At 45.9% G+C, this 26105-nt stretch overlaps 1 protein-coding gene across 9 annotated transcripts in view; it reads right to left on the minus strand.

The window, feature by feature from the left end:
- LOC140494794 (3',5'-cyclic-AMP phosphodiesterase 4C-like) overlaps positions 1 to 26105 on the minus strand; it is a 332319-nt gene that overhangs the window by 28429 nt on the left and 277785 nt on the right. For all 9 annotated transcript variants that reach the window (XM_072594393.1, XM_072594394.1, XM_072594392.1 and 6 more), the window contains 3 exons: positions 15433 to 15506; positions 14099 to 14145; positions 2927 to 3033 (listed from right to left, as the gene is read on the minus strand). In XM_072594393.1, the coding sequence (XP_072450494.1) occupies positions 2927 to 3033; positions 14099 to 14145; positions 15433 to 15506 (228 nt within the window). The remainder of the gene's footprint in view (positions 1 to 2926; positions 3034 to 14098; positions 14146 to 15432; positions 15507 to 26105) is intronic.

The raw sequence follows: 26105 nt of genomic DNA on the forward strand, positions 1-26105 counted from the left end.
ACCACAGGGAATGATATCAACCTGAGGAAACCTAAACACATAAATAGAAAGCTGTTCATAATACCAGTGCTTCACCAGAGGCTCGTTGATGATTTTACCCAGTATGGTGACAAAACATCTGAAAATGAACCTTACAGCTCAGTCAGCAAACTTACATCCAGAACTGTTGTATGAAGTCACAATGGATCAAACCTCTTCTTGCTCATTGCCATTGCAAAGAAACCCAACAAATAAAAAGACCCAGAACAGCTAAGATGTCTTTGAAATATAGTCATAGTTGTGGTGCATAAACTGGACAAAAACATGTACTTTAATACCTCATCAATAATCCGAACCCTTTCCCCTTCACTGCACCCCACAGAATCAATATGAATACAAATCCCATCAAATTCAGACCCATTTATACAAATCCATATGAACATAGCACCACAGAAATCCCATGATCCAATCTTCATTCCATTCATTCCCATTGTATGGAACCCACAAAATGAAATATATTTTTCATACTTAGACAACCATTAAGCCAACTCTTTCGCTTATTTTAGTGGATAGTAATCAGCCTCACAGTTTCTGATCAAATTCCTCGAATTGAACATATCCTGATGTGAACTGTCTAATACAAATGAGTCATTCCTGAGATAGGCAAATTACACAGTACAATGATTTTAGAATTTGAACACTCTCCTCTATGTCCTTTACCCACCCCCACACCTCAAGGCTGTGTCATGATATTGGCAAAGCCAATCCATTCTCACCCACTCATGGCCTCCATTATCCTCCATCCTTTTGTCTCTTTATCTGGGCTCCATCTCCACAGAGGTACAGTGCTCATTCTTTAACCTCAAACCTGCTACACATAGACCACATTTCCCACACCTTCTACATTTGGATCACCTTTTCCCACCTGCTATCAGTTCTGAAGAAGGGTCACTGGCTAGAAATGTTGAGTCTGTTTCTCTCTCTATAGATGCTTATTTTTTTCCTACATTCACTCACAGAATAAGGGTGTCTCTGGTTAGGCCCTGCATTTATTGTCCATCCCTAATTGCCCAGAGAGCAGTTAAGAGTCCACCACATTGCTGTGTACCTGGAGTCACATATAGGTCAGACCAGGTGAGGATGGCTGCTTCTTTTCCTAATGGCTAGTGACGTCCTCATCCCATGAATGAGCTTTAAACAAAGCCTGTGCAGAGATGATGAGCCAAATGGCTTCCCTCTGCTCTGCAATAACCCTGAAATCCAACGACATTTCCACTGGGAACTCCTAACTGCATCTTGTCTTCAGAGATTGGTCCTTGCCTTAGTTCAGGGGACAGGGAAACATGGGCAGTGCTGGGGGAGGGGAGGGGAAGGATGGATGTGGGGGATTTCAATCCCAGTCCGGGGCTCTCACCCACATGGATGTTGAGGGTCAATAGGCTGACTGCTGGGGTTTAAGCTTCCCAGTGCTTCCGAGCACATGGGCTGAACAGGGAAACAACGGAGGCAGGGGGTGTTTGGTCTTGCTGCCCTGATTTGGGGGAGGCTTGGGAGTGTGTGACACTGTACCTCCCCTGGACTGGTTCAGGATACGAAGCTTTCACAGCAACCTTCAGGATAACTGGGGACCAACTTGTTCCACCATTATGTCTCCAACAGGCCATTAGAAATAGCAACAGGAGTAGGCCATTCAGCCCCTCGAGCCTGCTACAACATTCAATATGGTTGTGGCTGATCCAACATTCCTCATGTCCACTTTCCTGCCTTTTCCCTGCATTCCCTTGATTCCCCAAATGATCAAGAATCAATCTATTTCAGCCTTCAATATCCACAAGGACTCTGCCCCCACAGCTCTCTAAAGCAAGGAGTTCCACAGACTCTCAATCCTCTGGAGAGAAGAGATTCCTCATCATCTCAGTCTGAAATTGGTGCCCCTTTATTCTGAGACTATACCTTCTGGTCCTAGACTCTCCCATCAGGAGAAACATCCTCTCAGCATTGACCCTGTAAAGTCCCTTAAGAATCCGACATGTTGCCATGGGATCACCTCTCATTCTTTGAAACACCAGTGAGTGGAGTTCCAGCCTGTCTGACCTTTGCTCATCAATTGACAGAAAGTTTCGAATGAATATTAACCCAATTGCATCTTGGTGACAAACCGCGAAGCATTTTATAGACCAGGAAAAGGAGAAAAGCAACCAGAGATTTGATACACAGAGGCACTAGGGAAACTGATCAGTCCTTTTCATTGTTAGGATGTGGCTGTGGTTTGAAGGACAAATACTGGATTTGAGGAAATGCCTCTCTGCTCTTCTCAGCTTTCAGGGCCAGGGGATGTTTTAAATTCATTACAAAGGGTGGAGAGATCCTCTGTTCAAGGTCTCATCCCAAAAAATACAGTGCTCCCTCAGCACTGACCCTCCGATAGTGCGGCGCTCCCTCAGCACTGACCCTCCGACAGTGTGGTGCTCCCTCAGCACTGACTCTCCGACAGTGCGGCACTCCCTCAGTACCAGCACACCGACAGTGCAGAGCTCTCTCAGTACTGACCCTCCGATAGTGTGGTGCTCCCTCAGCACTGACCCTCCAACAGTGCAGCGCTTCCTCAGTACATGGTGCGGGAGGCTGAAGCAGCGACTCGTCTTTGTCAGAAAAAGAGATAGTCGTACACCAGCAGAATTTATTCTCTCTGTGTCTGGGCCCGAGTCTGCTCTGACCCAGGAGAGTCTGACTCTCTGTGACAGGAGCTCCCTCCGTCGCCCGGTCCCTGGCTATGGGTGCTCCACTATTGGGTGGCTTGGTCTGGTTACTGGGTGATTTGCTGATAGCCCACAGAGGGACGATGCTGATTACTGACCTCGATTGCACAGATCGCCCAGGCATGTGCCTCCCACTGCCCCCCCTCCCCTCACACCCCAAACCCCCTCACCCAGCTCGGTCAGCTCACCTTGTTGGATGCCATCTCACTGACAGAATGCCTGGTGTGCAGGGTCTCCAGTTGGTCCAAACACCAGTCCAGTTCCTCTAGGGTCTCGGCGGCCAGTTTGCTCTCCTCTGAGGACAGACAGACACACACACAGAGGTTCAGGTAGCCCACAGATCCCCTCTCCAGACGAACCAGCGCCCGTGGTGCAAGCCAGGGACAGCTCCCTGCCCGACCATGCCCCCTCATCTCTCAGCTGCAGGGCACAGGCTGGGCACCTCTCCACATCTCCTCAGTGCCAAGGGGGTCAGAGTGAAAGCCCCTTCCTGACCTTTTCACCTGCAATTTCTGAAATCCAAGGCTCCAAGGTGTTACTCAATGTCTAAAACTCCCAGAGCGCACACTGCAGTTCCTGCCTGCGCATCGATCTTGAATTCATTGAAAACTCGGAAAATGCTTGTTGTTAAAAAAACAACTGCTGCTTAGAAACACTTCACCACCTGTGCCCCTTGTCCCTCATTCTCCTTTCTGTTTTTTGATTCATTCAGTCGCTTATCAGGTCTGTTGCTCTCCTTTCCGTTTGGCTTTGAGATGAGTCAAAAGTTAGAGCTGTCCGTCAGGTCAATTAGAGAACAGTCACTCCAGAGTGGTTCAGTGACTGAATTTCAAACCCATGATCGGGAGGGGAGATCCCCAAATCCGACTGCCCCCTTCTCAAAGCCTGGCAGCTGGGGACTGGCTCCTTGTGAATGAGCAGTTTGTTGGAAAATCTGACATGGAGTTCTGCAGATTGGTGGATTCAGAATTGCCTTTGGGAAATACTGAACCGCTGAGGCTTTCCAACACCTTGGCCAAGGTGGGTGGGTCAGTGATAGTCATGATTGAGGAGTCATGTAGGCCAGGAAAGCCCGGAGTTTGATTCACTTCACTGTCCATTTAAGGTCAGCACGTCCTCAGCCAATGTAGTGTGGAAGGCTGGGGGGGGGGGGGGGGGGGGGGGGGGGGGGGCGGGAGGGTGGTGCGGAAAGGTTTACTGTTGGATTCAGAAGCTTCAAGATCTGGAATGTTAAGCAAGGACATGAACATAAGAACGAGAAACAGAAGATGACCATTCAGCCCTGCTCCTTCCTTCAATAAGGTCATGGTTGTTTGTCTAGGAGGTAGTGAGGACTGTAGATGCTGGAGATCAGAGTCGATAAAGTGTGGTGCTGGAAAAGCACAGCAGGTCAGGCAGCATCTGAGGAGGAGAGACGGGCATACCCCTGAAGAAGGGTCCTGCCCTAAATGCCAACCTGCTGTGCCTTTTCCAGCACCACACTTTATCGACTCAAGGCTGTCTGTCTTTCGAATTTCACATTCAAACCACGCCCCCCCCCCCACCCCACCCCACCCTGACAATCAGCTATCATATTCTCTGACCTTCTCCACTGCACTCTGAGGCAGAGAGTTTCAAAGCCTCACAACCCTCAGAGAAAATAATTCGCCCCATCTCTGTCCTTAAAGGGTGACCCCTGGTTCTGGATTGTCCCACAACAGGAAACATCCTTCCCATGTCCACCTTGTCAAGACCATTCAGGAACTTGTATACTTCGATTAATCATCCCTCACTCTTCTAAACCGGCTGGAACTAAGCCCAGTTTGTCCAACCTCCCCTCATAAGTCAACCAACTTATTCTAGGTATCAACATTGTAGCTGTTCTCCTATTGGGGTGGGTGAGGGATAAGAACATAAGACACAAGAGCAGGACGAACTTCACAACATGTCGAATCTTCTCGGTCATTCAATATGATTATAGCTGGTCCAGGGCTTCAACTGCTCTTTTCCACCCATTCCCAAAATCCCTAGATTCCTTCAGTCACGTACAGTGGTCTCTCAAATCTTCTCATAGACTCAGAGATGTATAGCATGGAAACAGACACTTTAGTTCCTGCCAACCAAGATATCCTAAATTAATTCAGTCCCATTGGCCAGCATTTGGCCCATATTCCTCCAAACCCTTCCTATTCATATAGCCATCCAGATGCCTTTTAAATGTTGTCATTGTACCAGCCTCCATCACTTCCTCTGGCAGCTCATTCCATACACACACCACCCTCCACCTGAAAAAGTTGTCCCTTGGGTCCCTTTTAAACTTTTCCCCTCTCACCCTCTAGTTTGGGACTGCCCCATCCCAGGGAAAAGACCTTACTCTATTCACTCTATCCATGCTCCTCATGATTTTACAAGTCTCCATATTCCGATGCTCCAGGGAAAAATAGTCCCAGCCTATTCAGCCTCTCATGATAGCTCAACCCTCCAAACCTGTCAATATTCCTATAAATCTTTTCTCAACCCTTTCGAATTTCACAATATCTTTCCTGTAGCACGGAGACCAGGATTGAACACAGTATGCCAAAAGTAGCCGAGCCAATGTCCTGTACAGCCTCAACAGAACCTCCCAACTCCTTACTTTGATACAGAAACTGAAACTGTGCACAGTATTCCAGGTAGAGACTCCAGTGAACGAAGCAAAACATGTTGAATGGCTGTACTCCAATCCCCTTGTAAATACGCCAAGACATCATTTGTCTTGCTTGTAGCTTCTTCGGTCCATGTGCTAACTCTCACTGTGTGAGGTGCATTAAGACCTGGGTGCCATGGTGGAACAGTCGCTGAAGGTTGGCATGCAGATGCAGCGGGCAGTGAGGAAAGCTAATGGCATGCTGGCCCTTATTGGAGTAAGGATGTATTGCTGCTATTATACAGAGCCTTGGTGATACCACACCTTGAGTATTGTGCAGTTTTGAACTCCTAGTCTGAGGTAGGACATTCTTGTTATTGAGGGAGTCCGACGAAGGTTCACCAGACTGATTACCAGGATGACAGGACTGACAAAAGAGGAAAGTCTGGATCAATTGGACTTGTACTCACTGGAATTTAGAAGAATGAGGGCGATCTCATAGAGACATATAAAATCCTGATGGGACTGGACAGGCTGGATGCTGGAAGGATGTTTCCAATGTTGGGGAAATCCAGAACTTGGGGTCACAGACTAAGAATAAGCGGGAAGCCACTCAGGACTGAGATGAGGAAGAATTTCTTCACTTAGAGAGTTGTGAACTTGTGGAATTCTCTCCCAAAAGCAGCTGTTAGGGCCAGCTCATTAAATATATTCAAGAGGGACCAGGACATGGCCTTTGCGGCTGAAGGAACCAAGGGAGATGGGGAGAGAGCAGGAGTGGGATACTGCAATTGCCTGATCAGCCATGATCACATTGAATGGTGGTGCAGACTTGAAGGGCCGAATGGCCTACTCCTGCACCTATTTTCTACGTTTCTAAATCCCTTATACACCCAAGTCCCTCCACACATCAATATTTACAAACTTCTCATCTTTATTAGGACCTAAGTCAACAAATTTGTATTTCTTCACATTATATCGCACAGAAGGACAGAGGGAGATGTCTGAAGATTGAATGAGCAGTGATGGTCCCTCAGCACTGCACAGTTACCCGAGCAGTGTAGGGCTGCCGCTACTGATGGCCTCACTGTGAAGTTGAGGGTCATTAACAGGACAGGATGGGAGAAAAGAAACAAAATAATTTCACCCAAAAACTACAAAATGCTGAGATGAAGAACACGCAGCCAGGATAAAACAAGAAATTTTTAAAAATCAAACCTATTATATGGGGGACAGTCAATGTTTCAGCAAATATCTGTTTTGTATGCGTAATTAAATAAAGAAAGAACAATTATTTGATAAAATTCCCTCGGACACTGTATAATAGCTATTAGGGCAAGTAAATAAAAATATTATTGGACAGATATTATAAATGGGAGAAGTTAAGGGAAAAGTAAATGAGAGCTCTTGTGACAATGTTACCCACAGGAGGTTGGGATGAAATCTGTTGAAATTTACATTGTTTGCTCCGTTCAAAATATATGAGGAATGTCCCTTAAGTTTAAGAAATTCCCACATTACCAGATCAAAACCCAAGAAAACACCCCTGAACCAGCCTCGTGCAAAATGAGAGCAAATTATTTTACCACTGATGGAATGCTTCATTCTGAGTTCGTGGTGGTCCATCATTCTTTGTAAAGGTACCTACATCTCTACACTATCCCCAAAAACACTCCAGAACAGGGACAACATGGGGTTAGATACAGAGTAAGACTCACTTTACAACTGTCCTCTATCAGATGCTCCCAAGACAGGGACAGCATGGGCTTGAATACAGAGTAAAACTCCCTCTAACTGTCCCCTGTCAAGCTCCAGCATTTCCTACCAAAGCTACCCCCTCTTCCTTTAAGATTACCCCCACCCGAAAATTAACACCCACCCCAGCAGCAGGTTACACATTTCTCCTTCTCTGGTTTGCTATCTATTTCCCTGACCATGTTTCTGTGCATTATCATGTTGCTGCTGATTCAGTAAAGGTTTGTAATAATGTCTTGCTTTCCTGGGCGGCACGGTGGCACAGTGGTTAGCACTGCTGCCTCACAGCGCCAGAGATTTGGGTTCAATTCCCGCCTCAGGCGACTCTCTGTGTGGAGTTTGCACGTTCTCCCCGTGTCTGCGTGGGTTTCCTCCGGGTGCTCCGGTTTCCTCCCACACTCCAAAGATGTGCAGGTCAGGTGAATTGGCCATGCTAAATTGCCCGTAGTGTTAGGTAAGGTGTATATGTAGGGGTATGGGTGGGTTGTGCTTGGGCGGGTGCGGTGTGGACTTGTTGGGCCGAAGGGCCTGTTTCCACACTGTAAGTAATCTAATCTAATCTAATCAAAAAAAAATTCCTGAACATTTCAAACATGAGGAATGCCATAGGACAAAAAGGAAGGTGACAAAGGGAAAAAGACATGGGACAAAGGGGCAGGATAACTGTGTGCTGTCTCAACTGGACAATGCTTGGAAATGGCTTACTCCAGGAGACAGTAATCTTGTCGTCTTCCTGTCCTCCTTTCTCTGATCCCTCCATCTCTCCCATCCTTCTTCTAGTTCCCCCAATACACTCTCTCTCTCTCTCTGAATCAGGTTTAACAAACAACATTGCAAAGATTTTGCCACAGTGAGTGGCAGGCTTGGCAAACAGCAAGGACAGCTAGCGGGATCTCCTCTCAGAATCCTTAACCTCATTGGCAGGGAACAGGAGAAGGAAAGACCCTGAGGATCTGGGAGATCTCCAACAAAATCAGCACAGGAAGTGGCCATTCAACTCTAGGAGGCTTCCAAATACTGCGGGGGTTCCCACTGAGTGAGATCCTACAAAGCAACTTTAACTCCCTGGGCCAGAGTTTGCTCCACAACGTTCTGACTCTGGGGAGATAATTCCTCCCATGAAGCCACCAGCTGACACCAGAGGGAGAGAGTTACTGATGCGGAGATTTGCTTTAAGCTCCGTGGGTTTATTTCAAACACCAGAGCGGATCATTGCTCAATTAAGGTTGTGTGTCTTGATTGATTGGGCACAGTGCAGGCCATTATTATATTTAGTAGGCAGCATGACCCTCTAACATCTCCCATGGGAACCATTAGTTGCATTATCATAGATGGGTAACTGTCGAGTGAGAAACAGAGAGGTAGCTCTTCGTTCTAATTGTTTACTTTGTCAAAAATGAAAGCCAAGGTCTTGTTAATTTTTTTGAGGGGACTAGTCCAGGGAGAAGTTTTCAGAGAACTGGGGAGACTTTAGGGGCTTATCTTGGAACCAAACCTCAGGAACAGTTAGCTTCACGTGGACTGTACAGGGCCAGGGTGATTTGCGTCTTCTGACAGGGGTCCAGTTGTAATCAGTGGGGAAAGGGAAGCTCCAGCTTTCAGCTTCATGCTGAAGGGTTGGTAGTGCAGAGGGTCAGTGATTTTTGGAGGGTTAGGGAAAGGGAGCCAGATTCTGGCTGTGGGTGCGGATCCCATTAGTGGAGGTGGGGTCAGGATCGAGCTTGGCTGTCAGACTGGAATAAGTAGCTATTTGACCTTGGGAGGCATTACAGTGGATTGTACTCCTTTCTTCACTTGATACATACCCCCGCACACTCACCGGTAAAGGTTCGCTGGATAAAGATCATCCTGGAATTCTGCATTCATTTCCCAGATCCTAAACCAGAATGTTGAGATAAACTACAACTCCTCTGTCCCAAAAGCTGAGGCTTATTAATTGGAACTAGTCCAATTCCTGAACCATTTATCTGGGTCCCACATTCCAGGCAGTGCTTTCACCCACTCAGCCACACAAGAGTGTACAGGGGTGTTCAGTACCACTCTTGTGATGCATTGACTCATGGGAAGGGGGCATCACTGGCTGGGCCAGCATTTACCACCCATCCCTAGTTGCCCTCGAGAAGGTGGGGGTGACCTGCTTTCTTGAACAGCTGCGGTCCACCTGCTGTGGATATACCCACAATGCCCTTTGGGAGGAAGTGCCACAAGTTTGAGCCAGTGACAGAGAATGAGCAGTGATATATTTCCAGGTCAGGATGATACGTGGCTTGGTGGGGAACTTGTGGTAGGGCATGTACCTTTCGCTCTTGTCCTTCTTGTGATAGAGATCGTGGTTTGGTGAAGTTGTGGAAGGTGGCTTGGTCTGTTGCCATGATGTGGAGGTGATGAAGGAGTAGCGGTCTGAACCAAACAAACCTGTTCGACTATAAACTGGTATTGTGTGATTTTTAACTTGGTCTGTTGCTGCAGAGCATCTTTTAGATGGTACACATTGCAGCCACAGAGCATCAGTGGTGACAGAGTGAATGTTGAAGGTGGTGGAATGTGGGACCAAACAAGATTGGCGCTTTGTCCTGGATGGTGCTGAGCTTCCCAAGTGTTGTTGGAGCTGCCCACATCCAGGCAACTGGGGAATATTCCCTCACTCTCCTGACTCGTGCCTATAGACGATGGACAGCCTCTGAAGAGACAGGAAGTGAGTTACTCACTGCAGGGTGATTGAGGGTTTACAAAGACCCAGCAATGACTACACACGGCCTGTAAACAATGCCATATAAAACATTGTAAAGGATTGTGGGGAGGCAGAACATTGTAATTATCACCAACAGTGGTCTCGTGGGGGAGGGGAAGTTATTCCTGAGTATAAACTATAGAACTGCGAATGCTGGAGAAAGTCAGCAGGTCTGGCAACATCCGTGGAGAGAGAAACAGGTTAAAGTTCTGAGTCCAGTGAGCTGCCTTCATGTTCTGGACTGGTAGCGTGAACTCAGCTTACTCTCCACAAACCCTCTGAGTCAATCCCTGACCGCACTGTGTTTCTGCACTGTCCCTTTAAACAAGGGGGAGGATAATTCCAATTGAATTCTTTGGTGGGCAAGGAGCCTAGAGGATAACATGTGGAACTCACTCACAGCAATCGCAGTGATGACTCAACACAGCAAACAGCCTGGATTTAGCTGGGCCACTGCACGTGGTGGAACCCAGTATCACTTTAAATAATCAAACCAAGTCCATGAGCTTTCAGCCTGGGAGCTCTCCTGAAGGATCCCTTTTCACATGATGTTAGACACATCGATTAAAACCTGAGCTGTGTTCTGCAGGTGCAGGAAAGGGTTAAACTGGCACTGAAGGTCAGTGTAAGATGATGGAGTGACTGCCTTGGGGGTGGGAACTGGCATCACGAGCAAACAGCTGGGGAACAGGGAGCCAGCGGCTGCTGCTCTTATTAATGGTCCTCTGCTGACGTCAATGGGATGGTTTACATACTCACTGCGGCATGAGAGACAGCCCTGAGTGGGCTCCCCAGGTACATTACCAGATGGTGCAAGGAAAAACTCGACATGGAATCCATTGCTCAGGACCTGGAGGTTGTGGAGCGTCACCAGCCTCCTCACAGACCTTTCTGAGTGTGTGGGGCAGCTGACTCGATTTTGGGGAGAGGGAATCTCACATCTGAGCACATGGCTGTGGCTCAGATAGTAACACTCCCACTTTTGAGTCCCAGCTATGGGTCCCACCCCTGAAGTTCTGGCTGACAATCTGAGCGCAGTACCAAGGGGGTGCCGCACTGCCGGAGGAGCTGTTAAATTAGGACCATGTCTGCATTCTGAGGGGAGGATGTAAAATATATCACTATTTAGAGGAGATTTACCAGGATGTGGCTGGATACGGAAGGTTTGAGTTATAAGGAGAGGCAGCGTAGGCCAGGACTTTTTATACACTGCAGCATGGGAAGTTGAAAGGTGACCTTAAAATCATAAGGGGTATTAGTAGAGTTTATGGTAGGTGTTTTTTTCCCCTTAGAGTAGAGGATTTCAAGATTAAGGGGTACATTTTTAAGGTGAAAGGAGAGACATTGAAAAAAGACATGAGGTGCAAATATTTTGCACAGAGGGTGGTTTGCATGTGGAATGAACTTCCTGAGGAAGTGGTGGATGTGGGCACAATTGCAACGTTTAAAAGACATTTAGTTCAGTCCATAAATAGGAAAGGTTTGGAGGGATATGGGTCAGGAGCAGGCAGGCAGGACTAGTTTAGTTTGGGATTATATTTGGACTGATTGCACCGAGCGGTCTGTTTCTGTGCTGTATGACTATTACTCTAATAACTATCCCATGGAAGGGTAGAGGTAGTATTTCAAGTGCGTTTGAGTCAGACCAACACTGGAACACTGAAACAGATTGTCTTGTTAATAGCACACTGCTATAGCAGGAGCTAGCAATGTGTAAACTGGTTACTGCAGTTCTGCATTGCTATAGTGCCTAAACCTTGAAATAAAGTGGTTGTAAAGTGAAAAGTGATATATGAAAGCAGATCCTTCTTTCAGCTGAAGTTATGTAGAAGTTTCCTTTCAACCTGCTGTCTTGTTTCTTTATCATAGCAACAAAGCAGCCAGATTGAATGTTAAATGCTTGGATTTTGAGAATCAGTTGCTTTACAAATGCAGAGGGTGGTGGGAGTGCCTGCTCAGTGATGGAGTGTAATTTTACTACCCCTGGGCACCAGTACAATGCCAGGGCAACTTCCCCACTTTGATTGTCGTGATACTTGCTCTGCGCGGTTGACAGAATCATAGAGAGACCATTCAGCCCATCGAATCTGCAACACCCTCTGAACTACACAGAATCATAGAACTCCTTTACAGTGTGGAAACAGGCCCTTTGGGGCCAACAAGTCCACACTGACCCTCTGAAGAATATCCCACCCAAACCAGTTTCCCTCCCCTATTACACTACATTTGCCCCTGAGTAACGTATCTAACCTACATATCCCTGAACACTGAGTAACTTAGCATGGCCAATTCACCTAATGTGCACATCTTCGGACTGTGGGAGGAAACCGGAGCACCCAGAGGAAACCCACGCAGACACGGGGAGAATGTGCAAACTCCACACAGAGAGTCAGACAAGACGCTCAAAGCTGGATTCGAACCTGGGTCCCTGGTGCTGTGAGGCAGCAGTGTTAACCACTGAGCCACCGTAGCATTGTGACTTAGTGCCATTCTCCTTCCTTTCCCCATAAACCTGCACGTTTTGTATTGAAGCAATTACCTAATGCCCTCATGAGTGCCTTTGTGGGCTTTCCTTCTCACATGATGTTACCCAGAAACAATGAATCTCTGTCGTGTGTTAAATAGGGGGAAGTCACTGCTTAGGCTCCAGCGAGAATACTGTGGCCAGGTTCTGGGCTCTATGCTTTCAGAAGGATGTCCAGGCTTTGCAGATGGTGTGGAGGAGATTCACCAGAATACTGCATCGAACGAGGGATTTCTGTTGCTGTGAGACTGGAGAAGCAGGAATGATTGAATCACAGAATTTTACATTACGGAAGGAGGCCATTTGACCCATCGTGTCTGAATCGGCTCCTGAAAAGAGCAACCAGCTAGTCCCACCCTCTAACCCTATCTCCATAGTCCTTTAAATTAAATCATTTTCAAACATATATCCAGCTCTCTTCTGAATCCGCTTCCACCACTCTTCCAGGCAGTACATTCCAAATCCTAACAACTCTCTGAGTAAAGAGTTTCTCCTCATCTCACTCTGAGCTCTCTTGCTGACAATCCTGAAATTGTGAGCCTTAGTTATTGACATATCCACTTTACCCTGTCAAAATTATAAGTTTGAACTTCTCAATATGGTAATCTTCTCTGCTCCAAAGAGGACAAGCCCAATTTCACTAAGCTTTTCTTGTATCTAAAATTCCTCATTCTTGTCTAATTAGTATCAATCGAGCAAATTTGCTTTGAACCCTCTCCAGGACTTCAAACTCCTTCCTCAATTAAGGTGTGCAGAACTGAATACAATGCTCCAAATGTGGTCTGACTAATGCTTTGTAGCAGTGTAGCGTCACTTCCTTGCTTTTATACTCTGTGCCTCTATTTATAACCCCAAGGATCCAATAACAACTGTTTCTCCTTGCCTGACCACCTTCAGAGAATTATGCATAGGAACACCCACCCACCTTCCTGCCCCAGGTCCCTTTGCTCCTGTACTTGCTGCAAAGTTGTTCCCTTTTGTGCAGAGAAGGTTGAATGGAGGTGTTCCAAACAACAAACTTGGTAGGGTGAATAATGAGAACACCTCTGCTCTGGCAGGAGGGTCACTAACTAGATTAAGATCAGAAGCAAAAATACCAGAGGGGAAGTTGTTGAGAACGCTTTTCTATTGTAACACAAAGAGTTGTTGTGAACTGAAATATGCAGCCTGACAGAGCAAGGAAATTAGATTCAACAGCAACTTTCAAAAGAGGATTGGATTAAAAGCTCAAAAATTTGATGAGTTTGCAGTGCTGCGGGGAAGTGGAGAGCTTTCTCAAAGGTCCAGCACCAACTCATGGGCAGAAGGGTTGAAGTAGAATCCATGCAATGTCATCTCTTACTGACAAGACTCACTGCCGTGCTGAAGTTGAAAGAACTCAATTTACAGAACAGATCCTCAAACTGATCAATTTCACCAACCCCTGCCACAGTTTGCAGTCTCCTACCTTCAGAGGATAACAACACTTCCTGGAGTTTGGGGATGCTGGAAAATGGAGCTTTCTCCAAGGACAACCCAAGGGAAGAGAGTGTTGCAGATAATGACAGGGTGGGGATGTCACCACTGTATCCAAACCAACCCCCCCCCCCCCCCCCTCCCCACCAACCCTGTGCCCATACACATCTACCTTCCCAGGAGACTGGGAGGGTCAGGTCTAGGAGAATCCAAATTGACACATGCGCGTGCACACACACACACACACACACACAGACACACACACAGAGACACACAAACCGTTCACTCACCCGATATGAGGGACCTGCAGATTCCGGAGGTGCATCCTGTTTTCCGTCTGTGAACAGAGAAAGTACAAAGACAGGATCAGGGGCCAGCTCATCATCGTCGTCTCAGATCAATGTCAAAGAAAGTACTCATTTAACAACTGGACAGAGGAAAGAATTAATTCAGCATCTGAGCCCAGCAGGCTCCTCCCAACTGTCAGACACAGGTAACATCACAGGAATAGTTTCAGAATAAAGCTCTCTCTACACTGTCCCAATCAAACACAGGCAACAGCCTGGGGATAGTTTCAGGGTAAAGCTCCCTCTACACTGTCCCCATCAAACACAGGTAACAGCACAGTTTTGAGGTATTTCTACTCACTCATGTTGGACACCCAGGATGGCATTCCAGATACAAACCAATTCACTCTGACAGAAGTTGTCAATGTATACAAATTTCCTGAAATAATTAACTTCTAAGAAGAAAGTCCTTTCAAAATTCCAAAAGAAGGAAAAATTAATGCACAGACATGTTCATCAAACCTATCATTAATCCTACCATTTGGAGTCTGGGACCACGTGTAGTGTGTCAAAATTTGCCGATGACAATAAGATGAGTGGCAGAACAAAGTGTGCAGAGGACAGTGGAACTTTGCAGAGGAACATGTATAATTCAAGTGACTGGGCAAAGGTCTAGCAGATGGAATACAATGTTAATAAATGTGAAGTCATCCATTCTGGTATGAACAACAATAAAAAGGATTATTACTTGAATGGTAAAAAGTTGCAGAGGGACCGGAGTGTCCTTGTGCATAAATCGCAGAGGGTTGGTCTGCAGGTACAACAGGTAGTTAGGAAGGCAAATGGAATTTTGTCCTTCATTGCCAAAGAAATGCTCCTATTTCTTATGTTCTTATCATTATGTTCTCCTCTCATTCAGTGCTCATGCTTCATATTAATCAACAGAGAGTGACCAGTAGCTTATTGACTGTGCAAAGCATCACAGCTCAGCTTGATCCTGCCCTTATACAACGTTCATGTTCATACCCTGTGTGCGCACATGGTAGCAACTACAGTGATTTAGGACCATGAACCTCGGCTATTATTCTACTCCCTAATCCAAGGTTAGGGATGCAGTATTCCAATAGTGAAGCAAGGCAAGTGCAGTCACTGATTAAGGTGCGCGTCTTTCTGTATGTGCTGCCACCTCTTACTAAGGTGGTTATCACAGGGCGCTTGTTGGTGAATGGCTATGCCTTACAGAAACTGGAGCTCATGGGGAATTGGTCTACGTATATCATTAAGGAGATAACCAAGACCTTTCATTCTCTCCAACCACACCAAACTGAACCTCTTACTTGTTATTCGGTGGGTCCTGCAGATTCGTCAACGTCGCAAAGTTATTCCTCACGGTCCGTAAACTAGCCAATACCTGAGGAAAGATAGCAAAGGTTAGAAAAAAGCTTGCATCAAGAACTTGGAGTAAATGAAACGATATTTCTCATGACATCTCTGGTTTGAAGGTAAGAGAAAAGAACCCCACACTCTCCAAGGATGTTGTGAAACTTGCAAGGATTCAAAAAAGATTTACAAGGATGTTGCCAGGTTTGGAGGGCTTGAGCTACAGGGAGAGGCTGAGTAGGCTGGGGCTGTTATCCCTGGAGTATTGGAGGCTGAGGGATCACCTTACAGAGGTTTATAAAATCATGAAGGGCATGAATAGGATAAATAGACAAAGTATCTTCCCTGGGGTGGGGGAGTCCAGAACTAGAGGACATAGGTTTAGGGTGAGAGGGGAAAGATTTAAGAGAGACCTAAGGGGCAACTTTTTCATGCAGAGGGTGGTGCATGTTTGGAATCAGCTGCCAGAGGAAGTGGTGGAGGCTGGTACAATTACAACGTTTAAAAACCATGTGGATGGGTATATGAATAGGAAAGGTTTAGAGGGATATGGGCCAAATTCTGACAAATGGGACTAGATTAATTTAGGGTATCTGGTCAGCATGGTGGAATTGAACCGATGGGTCTGTTTCTGTGATGTACGGCTCTACGACTCTGTGGCTTTGGTTTTAAATTCTACCAAATGCCTAATCTGTTCAACATTTCCAATTTTGAAGGGGGGTTACTGGACCCGAAACATTAATTCTGTTTTCCATTCCAAAGAAGTTGCCAGACGTCTGAGTTTATCTAGCAATTACTGTTTTTATTCCAACACTTTGAGTGGTTTCTGGGTTCAGAGCAATATAGGGCTTAGGAACAGGAGGAGGCCATTCGGTCCTTTAAACCTGGCCCAGGATTCAACACAATCATGGCCGATTTGTTTGTGAGCTCAGTTCCACTCTCCAGTCTGAACCTCTCAACCTTGATCCTCTTGTCTATTAAAAATCTACTGATCTCAGTCTACAGTACTTTTAAAGTCTCAGCCTCCACTACCTCATGGGAAAGAGAATTCCAACCTTGATCCAACTCTTAGTGGAAAAATAAATCTCATTTCTGTCTTTAAAGGGAGACCTTTTATTTCTTGAACTATGTCCCTTTGTTGTAGTCTCTCCCACGAGAGGAAACATCTTCCTAATATACATTCTGTCCACTCCCCTCAGTATCATATATCTTTCAATGACATCACCTCTCATGGTGTTACACTCCTTTGAATATAGGCCTAACCTGGTCAACATTTCTTCATTAGATAAGTCCTTCATGTTAGGACTGAGTTGGGTGAACTTTCTCTGAACTATTTCGAACAAAATTGTGTGCTTTTTAAAAAAAAAGGAAACTAAAACTGTCCAGGAATTTCTAGATGTGGTTTCACCAACTCTTTTACAACTACAGTAAAACTTTCCTCCATTTATACATCATTCTCCTTGCAATAAATATCAATATTCTATTTGCCTTTCTAATCATTTGCTGTATCTGCATTTCAACTTTTGCGATCATGTACCAAGTCTCTCAGATCCCTCTGTATCACTGGGTTCTACAGTGTCTCTCCATTTAAGTTGTATCCTGCCTTTCTGTTTTTCCTCTAAAATGAACAAGTACAAATGTAATCATGTTATACTCCATCTGCCAAATCCTTCCCATTAATTAACCTATGCAGATAACTGACTTTTCTATCTGTCTTAGTCTTATTGGCCAATTTACCTACTATACAATCATCTCCCCATCCAAATCATCGATAAAGATTGTAAAATATAAATGTCCCATCAGTCTTCTCCGTGGAATGGGAAGGTTGGCAAATTGTAATAAGCTCTTCCAGCACCACTAATTCAGAAATTGTAATAAGACCCACTTATCCTTACAGTCTGCTTCCTATTAGCTAACCAGTCTCTTATCTATGCTAATACATTACCCACTAAACAGTGTGCTCTGACCTTGGTCAACAATCTTTGATGTGGGAACTTATTAAATCCCTTTTGGATATCCAAGTACACTACTTCTACGAAGTATAGATGTTACGTTGTCAAAAAACGTGAATAGATTAATTAAATGTTACTTTCACTAAATCATTGTGAAGGTCAGTGTGGTTACATTGTGGTTTTTGACGTATTCTGTGACACCAGCATCATCCCATTCCCATGCAAGTTAATTAGTCAATAAACAGGAGCAGTGGAAGTTCAAAGAGACCGAACAGTTCAGGACCACAGATCATTCATAGGTAGCATTAAGATACTTAATTAAAAAGAGAAATAGAGAAATTATGTGAATGTGTACTATAAACAAGGTTTGCATTCCTGGAATACTATGGGATTATTTGAGGATGTTTGGAATTTGAAAAGTAATCACAATCACAAGTTCTTTCCGCTGGTGGATGGTAACCTTCAAGAAATTACATCCCGATCACGGATTCAAAAAGTGAAGTGTGAAATGGTCACAGACTGAAAGCAATAGAGACCAGTTGGTTTAATAATTGTTAACTCAGATGGACAGAATGTTGCTGGACAAACTTATAAATGGACATGGAGCCAAGGAAATGGAGTTAAACAAATGCTGACAAGGAATAGCAATGAATGGCTGCCTCCAGTTATAATATGCTTACATTCTCACATACCTATGAAACAACCCAGTGCCAGAACCACCCTCCATTCCCACGCTGTGTCAACAAGCAGAACTCTGAGTAATGAGTGGGGAACAGTGAGGGTGTAGGGTGGGGGTCGAATGGGATCCAAAGGATATCCAGCACAGGCACAAAGGGTCAAATAGCCTTCTGTGCTATATCAATCTATCACTCTGACAACGGGCCTGAGCAATTCACTTGGGACAGCATTGAAAATGTTCAGGAAACATTCTTCCTATTAAAACTGGAGGACAATTGATTTTTGTTCTATTTGAGCTGATGCAGATTGAAGCATATGCTGAGGTATGGGCAATTAGGACAGGGATACCAAGGAGTTAGATAGAGTAAAGCTCCCTCTACACCGTCCCCCCATCAAACACTCCCAGGGACAGGGATACCAAGGAGTTAGATAGAGTAAAGCTCCCTCTACACCGTCCCCCCATCAAACACTCCCAGGGACAGGGATACCAAGGAGTTAGATAGAGTAAAGCTCCCTCTACACCGTCCCCCCATCAAACACTCCCAGGGACAGGGATACCAAGGAGTTAGATAGAGTAAAGCTCCCTCTACACCGTCCCCCCATCAAACACTCCCAGGGACAGGGATACCAAGGAGTTAGATAGAGTAAAGCTCCCTCTACACCGTCCCCCCATCAAACACTCCCAGGGACAGGGATACCAAGGAGTTAGATAGAGTAAAGCTCCCTCTACACCGTCCCCCCATCAAACACTCCCAGGGACAGGGATACCAAGGAGTTAGATAGAGTAAAGCTCCCTCTACACCGTCCCCCCATCAAACACTCCCAGGGACAGGGATACCAAGGAGTTAGATAGAGTAAAGCTCCCTCTACACCGTCCCCCCATCAAACACTCCCAGGGACAGGGATACCAAGGAGTTAGATAGAGTAAAGCTCCCTCTACACCGTCCCCCCATCAAACACTCCCAGGGACAGGGATACCAAGGAGTTAGATAGAGTAAAGCTCCCTCTACACCGTCCCCCCATCAAACACTCCCAGGGACAGGGATACCAAGGAGTTAGATAGAGTAAAGCTCCCTCTACACCGTCCCCCCATCAAACACTCCCAGGGACAGGGATACCAAGGAGTTAGATAGAGTAAAGCTCCCTCTACACCGTCCCCCCATCAAACACTCCCAGGGACAGGGATACCAAGGAGTTAGATAGAGTAAAGCTCCCTCTACACCGTCCCCCCATCAAACACTCCCAGGGACAGGGATACCAAGGAGTTAGATAGAGTAAAGCTCCCTCTACACCGTCCCCCCATCAAACACTCCCAGGGACAGGGATACCAAGGAGTTAGATAGAGTAAAGCTCCCTCTACACCGTCCCCCCATCAAACACTCCCAGGGACAGGGATACCAAGGAGTTAGATAGAGTAAAGCTCCCTCTACACCGTCCCCCCATCAAACACTCCCAGGGACAGGGATACCAAGGAGTTAGATAGAGTAAAGCTCCCTCTACACCGTCCCCCCATCAAACACTCCCAGGGACAGGGATACCAAGGAGTTAGATAGAGTAAAGCTCCCTCTACACCGTCCCCCCATCAAACACTCCCAGGGACAGGGATACCAAGGAGTTAGATAGAGTAAAGCTCCCTCTACACCGTCCCCCCATCAAACACTCCCAGGGACAGGGATACCAAGGAGTTAGATAGAGTAAAGCTCCCTCTACACCGTCCCCCCATCAAACACTCCCAGGGACAGGGATACCAAGGAGTTAGATAGAGTAAAGCTCCCTCTACACCGTCCCCCCATCAAACACTCCCAGGGACAGGGATACCAAGGAGTTAGATAGAGTAAAGCTCCCTCTACACCGTCCCCCCATCAAACACTCCCAGGGACAGGGATACCAAGGAGTTAGATAGAGTAAAGCTCCCTCTACACCGTCCCCCCATCAAACACTCCCAGGGACAGGGATACCAAGGAGTTAGATAGAGTAAAGCTCCCTCTACACCGTCCCCCCATCAAACACTCCCAGGGACAGGGATACCAAGGAGTTAGATAGAGTAAAGCTCCCTCTACACCGTCCCCCCATCAAACACTCCCAGGGACAGGGATACCAAGGAGTTAGATAGAGTAAAGCTCCCTCTACACCGTCCCCCCATCAAACACTCCCAGGGACAGGGATACCAAGGAGTTAGATAGAGTAAAGCTCCCTCTACACCGTCCCCCCATCAAACACTCCCAGGGACAGGGATACCAAGGAGTTAGATAGAGTAAAGCTCCCTCTACACCGTCCCCCCATCAAACACTCCCAGGGACAGGGATACCAAGGAGTTAGATAGAGTAAAGCTCCCTCTACACCGTCCCCCCATCAAACACTCCCAGGGACAGGGATACCAAGGAGTTAGATAGAGTAAAGCTCCCTCTACACCGTCCCCCCATCAAACACTCCCAGGGACAGGGATACCAAGGAGTTAGATAGAGTAAAGCTCCCTCTACACCGTCCCCCCATCAAACACTCCCAGGGACAGGGATACCAAGGAGTTAGATAGAGTAAAGCTTCCTCTACACCGTCCCCCCATCAAACACTCCCAGGGACAGGGATACCAAGGAGTTAGATAGAGTAAAGCTCCCTCTACACCGTCCCCCCATCAAACACTCCCAGGACAGGGATACCAAGGAGTTAGATAGAGTAAAGCTCCCTCTACACCGTCCCCCCATCAAACACTCCCAGGGACAGGGATACCAAGGAGTTAGATAGAGTAAAGCTCCCTCTACACCGTCCCCCCATCAAACACTCCCAGGGACAGGGATACCAAGGAGTTAGATAGAGTAAAGCTCCCTCTACACCGTCCCCCCATCAAACACTCCCAGGGACAGGGATAGCACAAGGTTAGATACAGAGCAAAGCCCCCTCTACACTGTCCCCCCCATCAAACACTCCCTGGACAGGAATAGCACGGGGTTAGAAAAAGAGTAAAGCTCTCTCTACACTGTTCCCCCATCAAACACTCCCAGGACAGGGACAGCACGGGGTTAGATACAGAGTAAAGCTCCCTCTACACCGTCCCCCCATCAAACACTCCCAGGACAGGGATAGCACGGGGTTAGTTACAGAGTAAAGCTCTCTCTACACTGTTCCCCCATCAAACGCTCCCAGGGATAGGGATAGCACAGGGTTAGATACAGAATAAAGACCCCTCTACACTGTTCCCCCATCAAACACTCCCAGGACAGGGACAGCACGGGGTTAGATACAGAGTAAAGCTTTCTCTACACTGTCCTCCCATCAAACACTCCCAGGACAGGGATAGCACGGGGTTAGATACAGAGTAAAGCTCCCTCTACACTGTCCCCCCATCAAACACTCCCAGGACAGGGACAGCATGGGGTTAGATACAGAGTAAAGCTCTCTCTACACTGTTCCCCCATCAAACACTCCCAGGGATAGGGATAGCACAGGGTTAGATACAGAATAAAGACCCCTCTACATTGTCCCCCCATCAAACACTCCCAGGGACAGGGATAGCACAGGGTTAGATACAGAGTAAAGTTTTCTCTACACTGTCCTCCCATCAAACACTCCCAGGACAGGGATAGCACAGGGTTAGTTACAGAGTAAAGCCCCCTCTACACTGTCCCCCCATCAAATACTCCCAGGACAGAGACAGCATGGGGTTAGATACAGAGTAAAGCTCTCTCTACACTGTTCCCCCATCAAACACTCCCAGGACAGGGACAGCACGGGGTTAGATACAGAGTAATGTTAATAACATGCCACCTAAGTAAACAGCTCTTCCACATGCTTCATTTCTGAGGGAACTTGGCCCATACCCATCTGAAGTAGCAGAGCCAATCAAACAGGACCTGCAGCCCATCCACCTGCTATTGATACATACTTCCAGAGATACTCCTGGCTTCCTGCATGGACCCGAGGTCCAGAATTCGTACATTCACTGGGTTACCTGTGGATAGTGAATGCCTGGAGGAGAATCAGGAAGACGTAGACGCGCACGCTCAGCCCAAGACCTTGGCCGAGCTGGTGCATCAGCTTGCTGTCCTGTTTGAGATTCAGTATGATGTTCAGTTTGATGCTCACTATTAGGCTCAGCTCCTTGAACGGATTTTTGTGTTAAACTTCGGCAGCAACTTCTAAACATGTTCAACTGTGCTAAAAAGGGCTTGTGTTACCTAGCAACCTACAAAATGAAGTAGTGTGCCAATTTCGGAGCCTATGATTGGCTTTTGGACCTTGCGGACGGATTGTTGATTGTTTTGTGGTGGGTACTAATTGTCAATTAGAAGAATCTCAGCCAATCACGAGGTCAATTCTATCATTCTCATGGTGACACAAGTGCATTCTAATTGGTGTGTCACAAACTCATTCTTGAGCTGGTTGAGGAATAGGCTGAAGACTGGGATCCAAAGGGCATCCAGCATGGGCTGTATCAATCTATTACTCGCAATCATTCTAATGCTCGGAAAGGTTTTCCAATGGATTCTCCCTGAATCAATCACGGGCTGCAATTTTTCCCAACCCAGGGGGCAGATTTTTCAGGTTGGTGCCGGAACCTGAGGGAATGAAAGCCTCAAATCGATGCCCCACTTGGCCCCCACTTCTTGCTGCTTTATCTAAATGCAAGGGCACTGCGGAAACAGTGGGCCATATGGTTAAGCCAATTACCAAAGGCAGTTCATGACCAGACTATAATCTTGGTGGCACTGTGTGGGTCTCCCATCCCAGCTAGAAGGAGACTGTAGCTGTTCATTTCACAAAAGGACAATCTATCTCCCTCTCTGTGTCTTATGGCTGAGAGTGGAACTCCACAAGAAAACCTCTGCCCTAGCTTTGATGTTGATGGTGGACCAGTGCTTTCTACACAACAGCTCCTGCTTGGGCCTTAGCTGTTTTCTGACAAGTCAGAGAAACACAAAAGCTATCCTGTCTGTGATGAAAGGTGTATAATCATTATATACTAATACTACCCTTGTTTGGAATTTGGATTTCAAACTAGAGACAGATGGGTAACAGTTACTACTGTGAAGTGATTTCTTTAAAAAAAAATCAAGGTCAGAGAGTCCCTCTGGAACAGTGACCCAAATCCAACATTTGTCAGAAAGCAGGTGTCTCCCTTAGCACCATAGGGTGTCTGCAAAGGTGTTTATACTTCACAACAGGTAAGGGAAATATTTAAGTTCTGTAGCTTTGTTTTCAATTCAGAAGAAACTAGAATTGATTTTTCAATTCAGTTCAGGAAAAAAAACAGGATCGAATTCAGAAGCAAGTTCAGTTTCTCTTTGAAAAGGAGTGTTCAGGGAACCAGTGATTTGAGCTGAAGGAATTATTTTGTGTAAGCTGCAAAACCAGGAGTGTTTAGTTAGAAATTGGGAGGTTTAACAGAATAGAGAAAGCTTAGACTCTCTAGATTTATGAAAAGCTTATGTCAGCAGATTTGGAAAACAGTCTTCAAATTGCCTTCAGCATCCAAATAAATTATTCGGAGTCATTTAGGTTGCAGAATAAAGAATTGAAAACTTCATTTTGTTGTGAGCTTTTTAAGGTCATTCTAACTGCCTTCTACATTTAAATAATTTGTTTGTTTTTTTTCTTCTTTTGTGTAATAAATTGCTGTTCTGCTGTTAAAGAAAATCTGCAGCCTCATGTGGATGTTTCTATTCATTCATGGGATTAGGGCATCACTGGCTGGTGCAGCACTTAACACCCAAACCTTTATGTCCAGAGAGTCATTCACATTGCTGTGGGTCAAGAGTCAGATGTAGGCTAGACTGGGTAAGGATGTCAGATTTTCCTCCCTCAAGTACATTCATCTTTAGGCTGATGAGTTGGGCCAATGGGCTGTTTCCTCTATGATTCTTTGACTATCCTGCCTCTGAGCCAATTTTGGATCTTTCCCTTTGAATCTAAAGTTTGTTTTAATGACCATGTGGGACATGATCCAAAACTTTGTTAACATCCATACAGACTGTATGCTCACAGCCTTAGATTAATTAATCTAAGCATAGATTTATCCTGTACCTCCAGAATTTTCCATGTAATCTTTCCATTACTGAAGTTAGACCTGTTCACAGTGATAGCAATGTGTAGAATCACTGAAATAGAGTGAGAAGACTCCATTGAAAGCACCTTCCAAACCCACAACCACTTCCATCTAGAAGGACAAGCACAGCAGATACATGGGAACACCACCCCCTGTAAGTTCCCCACCAAGCCACTCACCATCCCGACTTGGAAATATATCGCTGTGCTTTCATCAGTGATGATCCCAGATCATGGAACACCCTTCCCCTATCTAACAGCACTGTGAGGAAAGTGGAGGATGGGGCTGGGGCAGCTGGTTCTTGGCAAATGCCATCAGCAAATCAGGGTACTGTGAAATAACTTTACAACAACTAGTGGGAAATCCTTGGGTGCGATATGAAATCTGAAACAAAGATGGGATGCTAAAGTAATTCTCAAAAAGCTGAATCAGTTGAGATACACAGTTTCGATCAGCAAAGTTATTAAGGAACATGGGCCAAAGTCAGGTTTAAGGAATTAGGCCAAAGATCAACCATGATTTCATTAAATATGAAACAGGCTTGAGGAGCTGAATGGCCTATTCCTGTTCCTATGAAATTGAGGTTAACTCTAGACCTTTTGTTACCATGACGAGTGCCTGTTTCAAGGAATTAAATTTGTCTCAGTTACTGGCTGGCTTGATAAACATTTGATAAAACCATAATTCTCAACGTGGGTTGAGAATCAATAAATCACCATGAATCACAATAATCACATTCACCACATAATATGATGGCTGGTTTGAGAATTGGAAAATATATCTTGTTGGAGTAGCACCAGGGGCTTCCCCAAGACTGGGCTGAGGTGCATTATTGGAACAACTTTTTATTCATACGTGAGATGTGGGCACCAATGGCTTGATCAACATTTGTTGCCCATCCTATTTGTATTTCAGGTGGTGGTGAGTTGACACCTTGATCCACTGCCGTCTGTGTGCTGTAGGTAGACTTATAATGGGAGTTCAGGATTCTGACCCAGCTACAGTAAAGGAATGGTGATATATTTCCATGTGAAGATCGTGAGTGGTGTGGAGGGAAACTACCTGGGGTGGTGTTCCCATGTATCTGCTGCTCTTGTACTTCTAGGCAGTAGAGGGCATTGATTTGAAAGGTTCTGTGTAAGGAATCTTAAAATATTGATGGTCGTGGATTCCTGATATTGGAGATTTCATGGGTGTTCTGTTGGTTTGTGTATAGGTTTTGTTGTTGAAGGTGAAGTAGGTGGTAAGGCGTAGGTCCACTAGCTTGATAATACTGTCCCTGCTGATGAATTTGGTGGTGTTTGGTGTATGTGTCTTTGATTCTTCTAATAGTGTAGTCAGTGTTTCCTTGGCCAGGCTGACGCTGATGGATGTGAACAGGGCTGTTACGTCAAAGGAGACCATTATTTCACACTCCGTGTGGAGGGAGCTTTACTCTGTATCTAACCCCGTGTTGTCCCTGTCCTGGGAGTGTTTGATGGGACTGTGTAGAGGAAGCTTTACTCTGTATCTAACCCCATGTTGTCCCATTCCTGGGAGCATTTGATGGGACTGTGTAGAGGAAGCTTTACTCTGTATCTAACCCCATGTTGTCCCATTCCTGGGAGCGTTTGATGGGACTGTGTACAGGAAGCTTTACTCTGTATCTAATCCAGTGTTGTCCCAGTCCTGGGAGCATTTGATGGTGGAGGGAGTTTTACACTGTATCCAACTCCACCCTATCCCTGCTGGACAATGTCATGGACAGTGTTCACATACTCTTCAAGGTGAGTTCTCCTCGACCAATAGTTATCCTTCATCCAATGACGTCAGTGAAACAGATATTTTAGTGAGTATTACATTGCTGGGAGCTTGTTGTGTTCAAACTGTCTGTTGTGTTTCTTATGCGATAGCTGTGACCCTGTTTAATCATCTGATGCTGTCTCCAAACACTTTATAACAATGAGGTGCTTTTCCAAGG

This window comes from Chiloscyllium punctatum, chromosome 24 (assembly GCF_047496795.1).
Source record: "Chiloscyllium punctatum isolate Juve2018m chromosome 24, sChiPun1.3, whole genome shotgun sequence".
In the NCBI taxonomy this organism is placed as follows: Eukaryota; Metazoa; Chordata; class Chondrichthyes; order Orectolobiformes; family Hemiscylliidae; genus Chiloscyllium; species Chiloscyllium punctatum.